Source organism: Mobula hypostoma, chromosome 2 (genome assembly GCF_963921235.1).
Source record: "Mobula hypostoma chromosome 2, sMobHyp1.1, whole genome shotgun sequence".
Classification (NCBI taxonomy): Eukaryota; Metazoa; Chordata; class Chondrichthyes; order Myliobatiformes; family Myliobatidae; genus Mobula; species Mobula hypostoma.
This window is the reverse complement of record NC_086098.1, coordinates 143791111-143805727: the sequence shown is the minus strand read 5'-3', so window position 1 is coordinate 143805727 and position 14617 is coordinate 143791111. Positions and strand designations below refer to the sequence as shown.

At 40.0% G+C, this 14617-nt stretch overlaps 1 protein-coding gene across 1 annotated transcript in view; it reads right to left on the bottom strand.

Moving 5' to 3' along the window:
- Positions 1-224: 224 nt before the first annotated feature.
- LOC134342547 (prolyl endopeptidase-like) overlaps positions 225-14617 on the bottom strand; it is a 182915-nt gene continuing 168522 nt past the window's right edge. The window contains exons 14-15 of the mRNA XM_063040827.1: positions 11387-11543; positions 225-1874 (exon numbers count right to left, since the gene is read on the bottom strand). Coding sequence (XP_062896897.1) covers positions 1580-1874; positions 11387-11543 — 452 coding nt within the window. The 3' untranslated portion in view covers positions 225-1579. The remainder of the gene's footprint in view (positions 1875-11386; positions 11544-14617) is intronic.

The following is a 14617-nucleotide window of genomic DNA, read 5'->3' as shown; positions in this document are numbered from 1 at the left end:
TCAAACACATTAAGATCTTAAACTAGCCAAAATCTGTATTTGGAGCAGCAAATGACTGCATTTGGGACCTTAACAAAAATATATACCATCATGGCTTCTCTACATTGCCAAGCCGGGTCTATTCCCGAGTATAGAAGAGAAGGAATATACATTAAAAGGAAATACATGTTATTTTTGCAGTATGGAAAATAATTTTAGATGACAAGCAGAAATATATAGTAAATTCCTTTTTATTTTTCATGTTTGATCTGACCTTGTAGTGACACATTTTCTCTAATTATGAGGTAAAAATTATTTAGCAATGTAACAGCCAAATACAATTAAGATACATTGAAATTACAAGACAAAACATCTGACCTACTGAAGGGATCTGTAAATGGAAATACCTTTAAGATATTTGCATGGTATCAGACTTTGTGAAGCATACTTCAGAGGGGAGGTAGGAAAATAATTCATAATTCATGCTCTATTTTCTTTACATTACTTACACGTATAAAATATAGTGTGGGAAAAACTTAATTGTACCAGGATGTAGCTTATGATTTACCAAATGTGTTGAAACCATTAGAGAAAATCTCAAACTGTTCTCTCTCCTATCACATTGTGAAATTGCACAACACCTGAAAGATAGAACTGGAGTTCTGAAAAATTCAGATGTATTGTATCAGGCTCCCTCTAACATAAAACACACATAAAAACCTAATAATACAAAACAAATACATTTCAAAGGTCAAGCCAACAGTTAAAATTTTATTTATTGTGCCAACTTTCATTTTTTTGAATTGGGACTAAATGGTGCTCTATGCAGCCAAACAGACAGAATATCCTGTAAAGCCACAGAGCCAATTTCAATAAGTGTGAAATGTTATCAGATATTTTTGGCAAGTATCTTCAACATAAAAAAATAACTGGTTTTAGTCAATATGCCTAAATAATTATGTAATTGACTTAACAGTTCTAACTGTAGCATCTACATGTTTAAACTCTGTTGGATGCAAACTAATGTCCACTCTAAATGAATTATTAGCAACCGTATGGTTTCAGTGTTAGCCAGAATTGCAGAAAGTGTGTATTGATATGGACAATTACTGAAATAATTATTTTTATTTATAAATTTACCGCAAGTCTACCCATATTTGTGTATTTTTGCAAGACCAGTGATTTAAATTCTCAGTGGATAGTTAATAATACAAGTTAAAACACAAATAACAAAATAAATCCAATTATAACAATGACACTTTCTGTTAGTGGGGGAGAAATAACCAATGAAATGTTACTGTATCACTAACTTGTCAAAAGACATAGGCATTTTTGCAAAGACCACTTTTTATTGTCCATCCCTCAGTGACCTTGATGGTGAGATGAGAACACCTGTAAGTGTCAACTTTTTTTTAAAAAAGATATCAGTCATTCCATTTTACTAATTACACTACTGAGGTCTGAAATTCCATTCAGCCCTATAGCACACACTATTTTGTTTTGATAGTCCCATTCTTCAATGTATTCTAGTCTTAAATTTGACTACGTTTTGAGATTACTTTCCCAATACCAATTAAATGCTGAGATAATGATGTCTATTTCAATCGATCCATTCAAGCTGTAATGTTTGTGCAATGAAAGCATACATATCGGAAACTTCCTGAATTACTTTAGCTGTTGGTTTTCCCGCACCATGTCCTGCCTTGGTATCAACATAGATGAACAATGGGTTAACCTGATTTGGATTCTGACCAACAACATGTTGCAGAGTGGCTATGAATTTCATAGAGTGGAGAGGAACTACACGATCATCATGGTCTGCAGTCATCAGCAACATTGCTGGATACTGAACCCCTTCACCTTCCGGCATCTTAATATTGTGAAGTGGTGAGTATCTAAAAAGAAAAAAAAGTTCATACTTTAAATATGACACTAAAACTCACATGAATCTGTTACATTTAGACTTCAAAACACCTTTCATTTTTATAGAATTTTAGCCTCTCATCACAATTACATCTGATGCCCAAGCCACTGTCGGTGCATCTGAATTTCTACAGAATTTGATGTAAGTACGTGGTTTACAGGGTATCTGTCAAGGTGGTTATGACTGTGTCATCATCTGTTGGACAGAAAATGTCAGGATGTCATTGCTCTGGATTGCAATTTAAAGGAACAAATTTCCCACCTGCTGTGGTGGAATCTGAACCGCTGTCCCTAGAGTTTCCATTACTTGTTCAAAAACAAAAACGTCATGCTATTGATTGAATCTTAACTTACAAAACATCATTGGCATGTGTTTTTCAAAGTTACCTCAAAATTTGGATGTGATTTTTCTTTTTTTAAGGTAAGTATGTTGCCACAATTTACTTCAAGTGCACAACATGAGCAAAGGACATCAGTTTTGCCTTGGAGTTTAGAAACTATTCCACTTGTCTTAATCAATGGCAGTCAATTTTACAGTAAGATTAAGCTGCTTGTTTACTCATTTTTTCAAATAAACGTAAAGAGCATTCTGAATATTTAAATGTATTTGTCAAATTGCGATACATTCATTAACAGTTCTTTTGTTTTTTGCCTTAATGTCAGATTCTACATTTTTAATGTATTATATTTGTTTTGAAGATGGGGCATCACAGTGGCATAGCGGTTACAGGTTGGGGTTTGTTGGGAGTTCAGGTTCAATTTCGACGTCATCCCTAAGGAGTTTGTATGTCCTTCCCATGGAATGTGTGGGTTTCCTCCGGGGTTAGTAAGCTAATTGGTCATTGTAAATTGTACCATGAGTAGGCTAAGGTTGAATAGAGGGTTGCTGAGCGGCAACGCTCCACACTACATCTCAATAAACAAATAAGATAAAATTGATATGGAAACTTGGATTAACAAAATTTACAAATAAACTGATAAAAGCACTCGCAAATCAATAATCTACTGATCAATAAGGATCAGGTTCTCAGTTTTGTTAACTGTCACAAACCTGAATAATAAACCAAGCTGTAGGATCATCAGAAAGCTTTCACAGTTTTCATATTAAATTTGGTATTTGAGTATTTTACCTTTATTCCCAAAATCTTGTATCCATGATAAACAAAGGTTCACATCCAGTAGCACCAAAATATCCACCAATTTCATGATATTAATCACAAATTTGATCAAGGTTGTTAACTTTAAGAGTTACTTTCTAATTCTGGAATAACAGCTGGATGGAAGTGCATGCTTAGTGGTGGGGTGATTCATTTCACAACTGGGGGACCATGCTGCACCATTAAAACTCAGAACTGTCTCCTGCCACCATCAGTTAGGCCTGTAAAAATGTGCAAGTCATCCATGCAGATGCAAGACTCAAAAGTAAAATGCCAATGTAAAACATGTAAAAATCGACCCCAGTCAAATGTACCAAACTTTAAAGCATTTGCTGAAAACTGGTTAAAAAAAGTCATTAATTTATTTGAAAGTTTCAAAGTACATTTATTATGAAAGAATGTATAAATTGTGTAACCTTGAGATTTGTTTGCTTACAGGCAGTCGCAGAGCAAGGAAACTGAAAGAACCCAATTAAAAAAAATAAGACCAACCCCCAACCCCAGTGCCCACAGAGAAAGAGAGAAAAAAACACAAATTAAGCAAACATTAGAAGTGAGCAACAACAACAGCATTCTGAATCAAATTGAGTCCTTAGATCCAAATCCCCACAGCGGCCTGGAGTAGGCCCAAAAGCCTTGGTATTCAGTTCATCATATTAGCGGGGCAAATCACTGCAAAGTTCACAGATACTAAGCATGAGGAGCCAAGCCTTGCCGCCGGCGAATTGCTCCAGACCTAGATTTTGCTGCTGAAGGAGCCGTTCTCAACCTCTCCAAATTGGCTCGGCGCCCAGAGTGATCCAACCCTATCTGATTCTCGACGTGTATGGGCCAGCATTTAGATTGTCCAAACAGCGCACTGTACCTTGCGTTAGGACTCGGGCCTCACAGGGGCCAGTTGCTCCGGGCCTTTACCACACTGCCAATTTTTAGAAGTTTTTATTTAGCTGAATCAAAAGCAGTTTCTGCTGGTTCTGTAAAAATGCTGCAAGCTGCAACAGTTGAAGCTTCTACTCCCTCCACCAAATTCATCAAAGCCTGTCCAATAAAAGATACTGAAATGGCTCTTTGACAGTCACAGATTGCCAATTTCATTCTGAATTTGGGTCATTTTGCTGAACTTGATACGTGGAGCAAATACTCTGCAACTTTCTGCCTATTTTGAGCACTTTAAATTCCTTCAACACATGCATTAATTTATCAGTTTGATCCTGCTACAGCAGTTACGCACATTAACATGTGGCATGACAGATGCTGGATTAAGGGATATTTTCAAAATCTCCTTTCCTTCCACCATCAGGTTTCCGATCAGTTCATGAACTCATGAACTACCTTATTTTTCCCTTTCTCGTGCTCTTTCTTGTAATGTATAAATCTTTACATCTTTGCACCATAAGCTGCCATAAAACAACAAACTTCACATTAAATGCCAGCGAAAATAAATCAGGTTCTCATTAAAAAATGTTGGGTGTGGACATAAATAAGTAGGCAGGCAAATCTCACTTGGAGGAATACACTCCAGATGAACAAATCAAACAACCTAAACGGGGTGCAGATCAGAAATAGTAAGGCACCTTGAAGGAAGCTGCTTCTCGCCAATAGAGGGGACTCTGGTTAACTGAGCCGTCAGTTAATTGGAGCAGCCACTTATTTGGGGCAATAAGAACAAAACCTAATTGAAAAAAGTGTCAGGATTTCCTTCATTTATTTGGGACGCTTAGTTGTGACAGGAGACTGCTGCTGAACGGTTTCTAACTAGTGGTTTGTGTGGCCATTAGACACTACACCATGCTTAGAGTGAACAGTTTTTAAATAGCATCAATTGCGTTTGTCCGTGTTCGAAAAGCAATGATTTTTGTCACTGATAGCTGGCGAGAAATAAGCAGCAAGATAATTCAGAACTGCTTTGCTCAGTACAGTTTCAAGCATTCAAGCTTGGAGATGTCAGAAACAGCTGAGAGTGAAAATGAAATAATTTCACTACTTGAACAGTTAGGGTAACGCTGAATCAGGTTTGCAGGTCTGGTGAGTGAGACAGAGAACACTGACTGTGAATCAGTATATTAGTCATTTATTTACAAACAGTAAAAATTTGACCAAACATTCATATTCCCCAAATTACAGAAACTACAAAGCTGAATATTCAACAAACACACTCAGCTAAAAGCACCTGCAAGGCATACCCTCCCAATGGTCATGTGCACTGCTTGCCTTAAACAAAGGAGGAGAGAGCAAGCCTCTTCCACATGCTATTTTATACCTCGGATATTTGAAACTGGACACCAGGCAGTTAACCAGCTACAGTTTATAAACTAACCAAACATTGGCAAAGCAACTTTCAACAGGCAGAACGAGTCACACACCCACAGGACACTACCCCTCGAAAGTTGCAACCTTGATGATCCAACCCTCAGATTAGTATGACTCTCGAACTCCCTACTAAGTTACATATAAACACAAGAGTACGATACCCAGTATTGTAAACCCAATAGTCACTCTCCCCAGTATACTACAGTAGTCCGCAAGCCTCCCTGTGCCCCAAAAGGCCATGGGCCCCATCCTTGAGTGTAACAGCTAATGAGCTGGTCCCCCACTTGATCTTATAAACCGATTCTCAGATATGATCAACCAGGTAAGTGATGTTACCTGACCTGCCAGTAATGTAGGTGTAGCATCCTTAGCCAATAACAGTTCAAGTGCTACCTTTCTTTGTGAAGCTTTCCGGGGAAACTACCTTGCTGAGGAAGGCAATCATTCAAAACTTTCCTTCCTCCATAATAGCCCTCCTACTGACCAGCATGGGCAAGGTGTTCATGCAGGGCACTGAGGTGGTGTATGCACAGCACCACATATCAACTGCACCACCCTGTGGGAACTGCATATCCAGAACGTGCCATTCAGTGTCCAGCAAGTGCCCATATTCACCACATCATTTGGCTTAGACACAGCCATCTACTATGCACCTTGTATCTGCAATCAACATACCACCTACACCAACACTCTCTGTCAGGTGGGGTAATCACTTTAAGAGTTAGGACCTTCCAATTATATAAACAGTACATAGGGAAATACTAGTTCATAATTACTTACCCCACAGGGGCTAATAGTTTTCAAGTCCCTTAAGGCTGTTAGCATACTCTGGGTTGAGGTTGGCTGGAATAGACTACTCTCTCCTAGCTCCCCCAAACAGAATGCCAAACCCAAGAAGCCAGATAATTTCCCCCAACAGTCTTTTTCTTTGTTGTCAAAGGGATCAACATTAGTGCATCCCTTCCACAATGTAGTAAGGAGTCCTCATATAAATTCAGTAATCTGACCCGCTGATCTGTTACGCAAATTCAAATGCCATCCCCAGGAATATATCACAGGATCTTTCAGCACAGATCGGCAACCACCACCTTGTCATTCTGTAATGCAGGAAGACACACATGCATTTGCTCCTGACTAGTCACTGGATATTTTGAAAATACATAGCAACAGTCTTACTGGTATCGCTCCCCAAATCCTCGTGTCCCTCTGAAATATGGGCATCTCATATCTGGAATAAAGTTGCCCAGATTCCTATTCCATCAACTCAAATTTCATATGGCCAGTAGGAAATGTGAGATAACCCTAAAGCTAATTGCATAGGAATCAAATAACAAGATAACAGATTAAGACACAATAATCACGTAACAGATTGAAAAGTAACAAGAAACAAAGTAACAGACTAAACACAAGAGACGAAGTAACAGATTAGACACAAAACACAAAGCCCAGGCTATACTCCTCTTCTTTAAAGCTTCGTATGGAACTGCAAAAACTTAAAACAGTTAATTTCTCACAGAGAAATAACAGTTATCAGAGAACTGAGAAGGAAAAATGCAACTGGGCAGGGCTCAAAATGTTCGCAGTCTCTTAAAGGCAAGGTCCTCACACACACACACACTAAGTGACATATGTGACCATATCTCACATATTTCTCCACATTCAAATCATTCACACTCTAGTTAACAGGGAAGAGGGATGCAGGTCAAATGACCCGCTCCCTATAAGGATGAGGCATGAAAGCGCTAACCAGCCCCCACCCCACCCCCGCTAATTTCCACTGCTACTGAATGTTAGCCAAGACCCTTTGCATGGAATCCTGAATGGAATGCGAGGAATCTGGCCGAAGACGAAAGGAACCCTCATCTGGAAAGGGCTTGAAGAATGACACTTCCCCCTCAACAGCCTCCCTTTCTTGCTTCCCTGGACAGTATTTCCTTTGCACAGCACTAAGGGTAGGCATGGGAACTCTTTTTACCTGCTCCTCCAGGTTCCCAGCTTTGAGCAATGCTAACAATATTTCTTTACAGGACATGCAGGATTCCCCCACTCCCCATCTGCTTATCTAACTTCTGTACTTGGCTATGTGCAATCTCTTCTACACACTCTATACCTTGTAATAATTGAATCACTGTACTTACAGGATAACCAACAGCTGGTGCTATTAAAGAGAGCACTATTCCTTTTATTTGAGAATCTGCCTCCATAACCACATTTCCTATCATTCCCCAAGTTAATTCAATATTCTCGGGAGGGTTACCACTATCGCTGTATAATTGTGTGATAAGAGCCCACTGATGTAGGACTTTAGTGCCCTTCTCTACTGTGCTCCATTCCGCTTGGGATTTTAAATTCCATTCAGTAAGAGTGAGACATCTAGATTTACCTGCAGTCATTATAGTGATGCATTATGCATAGGGGAAGCAAGCAGCTTTTTCAGAGCATATTGATCGTGTGTTGGGACAATAGGCTCCCTAAACACCTATCTCTCTATTAGATAGGCTCACACTGGTATCCGCTCATCCCATATCCTCAATAACCACACGCCAAAGACTCTCCAGGTTTTTAATCTGTACCCATGCCCCAAATTCGCTAATTCCTTAGTGGAGAATTCCCTGAGCTCTGTGGTCTCGAAAGTGCCCATTGTACCAGCCCCTACACATTCTTATTCCTTTTCTCCCTCCCCCTACTGAGAGGAAGAAGCTGCAGGCCGATGCCCCCCACAGTGGGAATACATGATCACTCGCCTGGCCCATATTATTTCAGATCCACGGGGAGACGGTGATCATTTTGAGAGGGAATTCCAGAATTTCACTCTATTCCCTCCACCCCATCCTTACCTTCTAGCCAGGCATCCCCATTCCCTATCCACATGTTGAGATCATCACCGCTCCTCATGATGACTTGAACCTTAACAGGATCTGATTGCCAGTTAGGCCTCCGAGCTACCTTTAATTTCTGCATCTTCATTAGCCAACTAGCTATCTCCATATTCTTATTTTCTAACTTTGCAGCTTGAGTCTGGGCCATCAACAATGATTCTCTCAGAATAATACAACGCTAGCTTAAGTCCTCGACCTAATTTTTAAGAGGCTGATGATTTACAATCACTGCAAACAGTCAGAAAGCATCCCATCAACTACCCTTTCTCCTGGGGAAAACCCATTGATTTAAGTATGAAAACAATGTGATGACCCATTTCAATCTCGGCGAAATCTAACTGGTCTGTCCAATCTACTGGCATTCCATAACCCATCAGTAGGTTAGCAAGAGGACCAGAGCCTGCACTATTATCTGTCCAGCCTGCACCTCCGCATCTCTCATATGCTGGGTCCGTTCTTTTAAATAACCTTTCAAAGAAATGTATTTCTGCTCAAATAGGCAGAGCGCAAAGCAGCACAAAAAATGTCACGTTGAAATAGGTTCGTGGGTCTGGCGAGTGGGACAGAAAATACTGACTGCGGTTAAGTATATTAATCATTTATTTACAAGCAGTAAAAATCCAACCAAACATTCATGTTCCCCAAGTTACAGGAACAACAAAGCTGAATATTCAACAACCATACTCAGCTAAAAGTGCACACAGGGCATACCTTCCCAATGGTCATGTGCACTGCTTACCTTAAACAAAGGAGGAGAGAGCAAGCCCCTTCCACATGCTATTTTATACTTGGGATATTTGAAACTGGACAGCAGGCAGCTAACCAATGGAAAAAGCAGCTGCAGTTTCTAAACTAGCCAATCATGACAAAGTGACTTTCGACAGGCAGAAAAAGTCACACCCCCCCCACAGGCTAGTTAAGAACAATGAAGAATTTGAAGTTATTGACAATCATGTTGAATGATACAATTGGTCCCCATCAGACACTCAGTTCTTACCTGTGGATTCAAGCAGTTGTTTGCATGCAAGAGGAGCCACACCCTTGTGTACTGTTTCAACAGGCTGGCAAAGCCAGGTGAGGGTAGCCAACGGGTCTCATACCTCAGAGGGATAGGGACATGCCTGTCCTAGCAGGCGAAGTCAGCTCCAACGGACTGGGCAGATGAGATCAACAGTGAGATCCAATGGCCAGGAAAGTGCTTTTGCAATGCTCTGCTGAGAGTGAAGGGCATGACCAAGCACAGAAGTCATGGTCATCCACTGTAACCAAGGAAGATCCCAGCTGTGACATCTTCTTGTACCACTGGCCCCAGACTTCTAAGGTTGAGAGAGCGGTATAGCTTTCCACTTTAAAAACTCTCCCACATAGGTTTCCTGTCATTGTTGTACACAATGCACAACCACCAGTAGTATTGGTAGTATCCTAAAATATTCTGCATTTTATTTAAATGCAAAATTTGTACTCAGCCAAAATTAGTGTGTCTTTTTAAAACTTTTTAACTAGTTCCAGAAAACTTCAGCTCATTGGGGCTGCCGCTTATTTGGTCCAAAATTTACTGGCTCCAATGTGTCCCAATTCACTGGAAGTCACTGTATATCCAAAAATAGAGTAGAAATAAAATATTACAAGTATTCTATATTTTGCATGTTTTCGTAAAATATAATCCTTCCCTTGATTATTTTTGAAAATGTGCTGGAATTTCAAACTGGTTTTAGCTTCGACAGCCTTCATTGTAATCATTAAAATTCAAATTAAAAATCTTCTCCTTCTCAGTAACATCATCATCATCATAAGCCATGCCCAATTTGAGCTTTGACTGCCATGGCCCACACACTCCTGTTTCGGGTCAAGTGGATCAATTCATTGGTATTCATTTCCAGTTCTCTGGCTGCTGTCTCCATCATCATTTGTCTTTGTCTTCCTCTTGATTTCTTCCCTTCAATCTTTCCCATAATTACCATGCATTCTAACTCCTCTTTCCTAATCACATGTCCAATGAAGTTACGTAGCCTTTTCATGATCTCATACATTATTTCTCTTTTTGTGTTTGCTTTGTTCATGACATCCTCGTTAGATATTCGTTTCGTCCATGATATTCTTTGCATCCTCCTCAAAACCCACATCTCTGCTGCTTCAATTCGTTTCCTCATGTTACTAGATATTGTCCAACATTCTGAGCCATATAACATAACTGGATAAATGTAACATTTCAGTGATCTGAGGTGGGTTGTCATGCCTAGTTTAGTATTGGTCAGTATGCTCCATTCTCGTAACGGTGTCTTTTGCCATCCCTATTGTTCTTTCGACGTCCACGTCGAACCTGCCATCTGATGTCACCCAGCTTCCTAAGTAGCAAAAGTTCTGTACTTGTTTTATGTCTTCTCCGCTTATTCTCAACTTGCAGATAGGATTCTCCTTCTTTTTGGATATCACTATACAGTCTGTCTTTTTGCAACTGATAGAGAGACCCATTTTTGCACTTTCTTCAACAACTATATCAATTAAGTTTTGTAGTTCTTCCTCCGTACTTGCAATTAACACAGTGTCATCTGCATATCTAAAATTATTGATGTTTTCACCGCCAACTTTGATTCCCAAGATCTCTCTTATATTTTGTAATATTGTTTCACTGTACACATTAAATAAATCAGGGGAGAAAACACACCCTTGTCTAACATCTCTTTTGATTTTCATAAACTGACTCACTTCTCCATCTATTTTTACAGCGGGTGTTTGTTCCCTGTACAGATTTCTGACTAGGCAGAGGTCTTACGAATCTAGATCTAGAGTTTTCTGTAGTATTTCAAATAGCTTATTGTGCTTCACTTTATCAAATGCTTTTGTAACATACAAGTTACTTTTGTTTTGTGTATCAAAATGGTAAATGAACTTAGCTGTACTCTTTTTTTCTAAATGTTTTAAGGAGTATTTCTCTAACTCTGTATTTTCTTCTCCCAGTAATCTCATGCAGCTGTCAGACAATTGAAAGATAAATGATCTTGTTCAGAAGATTCACACATTTTGCAACTGCAGGAAGAGTTGCTGGAGATTAACAATAGAGCTAATCTTTCCTTTCAAATTCTGTGGACACAAGATCAACTGTTGATTTCTTTCAGAAAGATTCCATACATCACTTACCTGATTAGGTAGTCAAATTGCTCCTTGAACTCTGAACAGCCAAAATCAGTGGTCCAGGCATGTCCAATGGTAAACTTGTGAAATTTGAGCATATCCATGACTCCTACCTGTGCTACGGCACAGCCAAAGAGATCAGGTCGCTGATTCACACAAGCTGCTGTTTAAAGAAAGGACAAAGCAGCATGAAACTGATGAAAATCAACTGAGAATAAAAAAGAAACAGTGAAATGGAACAATTAACTTAGAGAATTTAAGAGTGATCTAAAGCACAGAATTCTTGATAAGGAATAGAATAAATGTCATTTGAATACAATTGAAACTTTTAGTAACAAAATATTAAACACCATTTAATGTAGCAATATGTTCCAAGGCATCTCACAAGAGTTATAAATATGAACATTTGGTAGTAAGCCAATCTACTGCTCGGTCTTGTCTTTGGCCATTGCCTCCACTTCCTTACTCCCTTAACATAACTTTCAACCCCTTGCAGTTTAAATGTCCTTCATTTTCTTGAATATATTCAATAACTCTGACTCTATAGCTCTCTGGGGAAAAGAATTTCAGAGGCTTTTGACCAAAGAAGGAACTCTTCCTAAGCAAATATGTGACCTTCTGTAATTATTCTGCATGTTTCTAGATAGATTCACCAGGGAAACATCTCTTAGCTTCCATTCTGCCAATTTCCCTCATAATGTTTCTATTTTAATGGGATAACTTTTCATTCTTAGATACTCAAATTTACATTTACCCAATCTGATTAACCTTCTTCACGTGTGTCACACCTCACTATCAGGTACGGGTAAGCGTGCCCGACAGGGGTCACCATTTGAAAAAAAACACAGATGGTAAGCCGCAACAGCACATTAGTGCAAGTGGCTTTATTTAGTGGCAGGTGGAAAAAGTGCAAAAGCTCCCAAAAGTTGTGAAGAAAAATACTTACAAGTAGACAAATGAAAAAAAGCATATGCACAAAAATTTACAAATAAACAGAGGCTTTCTCCACAATACACTTTGTCTTTAACTTTCCAATAACTATTCACCAACCACCAACTCCAAACTCCACATCTCTCCGGCAAAGCCAGACTGAGAAGGACCAGGAAATTCTACTGTTGGTCTGGGGGTGGGGGGAGGTGGGGAAATCACGTGACCAGACGGTAATAATTATTTCAGATGCAGAATTGGAACATTTAAACAGGGATTCTGACATCCTACAGTTTTATTCCACAACAAATGCCTTAGTTAAACCCATAGATCAGTGTCCACGTCTCAGATAAATATAAAAGAATAATGCCTCCTCACCAGTGGTGTTAACTGCACCAGCTCCCACTAACCCAGGCATTATTTTAGGGCGCCCCAAACTGTCCCTTGGTCTTTGGGGCCGTTCTGCTGTCTACAAACTGATGCAATGGTGTGAGTGAAAATAAATGAAACTGTTTGGAATGCCTGTGTCTAGAATCCTCATTTTTGTGAGTTATAAGCCTGCAGAGCACGTTAACTGAAGGGATTGTTTTGATTAGCCAAGCTAGTGATTGGTTTACTGTTGGGGTATGTAAATGGTGAACTCACAAGAACTGCAGAACGGGAGGGCAAAGTGTATGAACCACTGGGGAAACTAGAGAAGAGACAGAACGAGGAGGAGTGACCAACTGGGCAAAGGGGCAAGGTTAGCGGGAGAATTAGCATTGTCAACCTGCTCTGTCACAATATGTTAATCCTTTCATTCTAGGAATCAAGGTAGTGAACCTCTCAGTACTGCATGAGCGCAGGTACAATAAAGCACCAAGTTTCCTCTGGCTTACTGGGGCCTTGCTTCCTGTACTCACTTTACATTCACTGGGGCTACAGTTCCCTTTAAACTCACTGCAGGTCTATTTTCAGCACACTCTAAACTTACCAGGGCCTTACTTCTCATTCTTCAATTAAAGACACCCTGGCCCTGTTTCCCTTGCTCTCTTTTAACTTACTGTGGCTCTGTTTCTCAGGTTCTCTTTAAACTCACTAGTTTCAGTAGGAAATTTATTGTACTACCATGCAACATAAAAAAAACAAATTAAAAATGTGCTGGTTTTTTTCTAAGTGGCAAATGGAATACAGTGATCATGCATTTTGGGAGAAGGAATAAAGGTAAAGACTATTTTCTAAATGGGGAGGGAATTCAAAAAGTGCAAAGGGACTTGAAGTCCTTGTGCAGGATTCCTACGTTTAACATGCAGGTTGAGACAGTGGTAAGGAAGGCAAACGGAATGTTAGCATTCATTTTGAGAGACGAGAATATAAAAGTAAGGATGTGATGCTGAAGCTTTATAAGGCATTTGTCAGAAAGCGTTTTGGAGTATTGAGAGCAGTTTTGGGCCCCTTATCCAAGAAGTGATAAGCTGGCACTGGAGAAAGTCTGAAAGAGGTTCATGAGAATGATTCCGGGAATGAAACGCTTAACATATGAGGAGCGTTTGATGACTGGGCCTGTACTCACTGGAGTTTTGAAGAATGGTGGTGGGGCGGGGGGGGGGGGGGGAAATCTCATTAAAACCTAGAGAATATTGAAAGGTTTAGATAGCGTGGATGTGGAGAGGATGTTTCCTATAGTGGAAAGACCAGAGGGCACAGCCTTAGAATAGAGGGAAGGCCATTTAGAGCAGAGACGAGGAGGAATTTCTTTAGCCAGAGGGTGGTGAATTTGTGGAATTTGTTGCCACAGACGGCTGTGGAAGCTATTTCATTGATTTCATTGAATATATTTAAAGCAAAGGTTGATAGGTTCTTGATTAGGAAGGACCTAAAATATTACAGGGTTGGGGGGGAGGGAGGCAGGTGGATTACAGGGTGGGGGGGAGGGAGGCAGGTGGATTACAGGGTGGGGGGGAGGGAGGCAGGTGGATTACAGGGTGGGGGGGAGGGAGGCAGGTGAATGGGGTTGAGAGGGATGATAAGTCACTCATGATGGAATGGCGGAAAAGACTCAATGGGACGAGCAGCCTAACTCTCCTCCTATGTCTTATGGTCTTAACAGGAGTAATATTCAATAGACCAGAAAATCTACTAATCCAGCACCAAAGTCCTAAGGATGCTGGGTTATTGGAAATTTTACTGCATCTCCTTTCTTGAATATGGAGGCCTTAAATCTAACCAGAGCTCCAGTTGCAGTTTCACATCAGCGCCCTGCAGTGCTACCTCAAGTCCTTGCTACATTTATATGACATGCCCCCTGCAATGAAGTGCAACATTCAATGA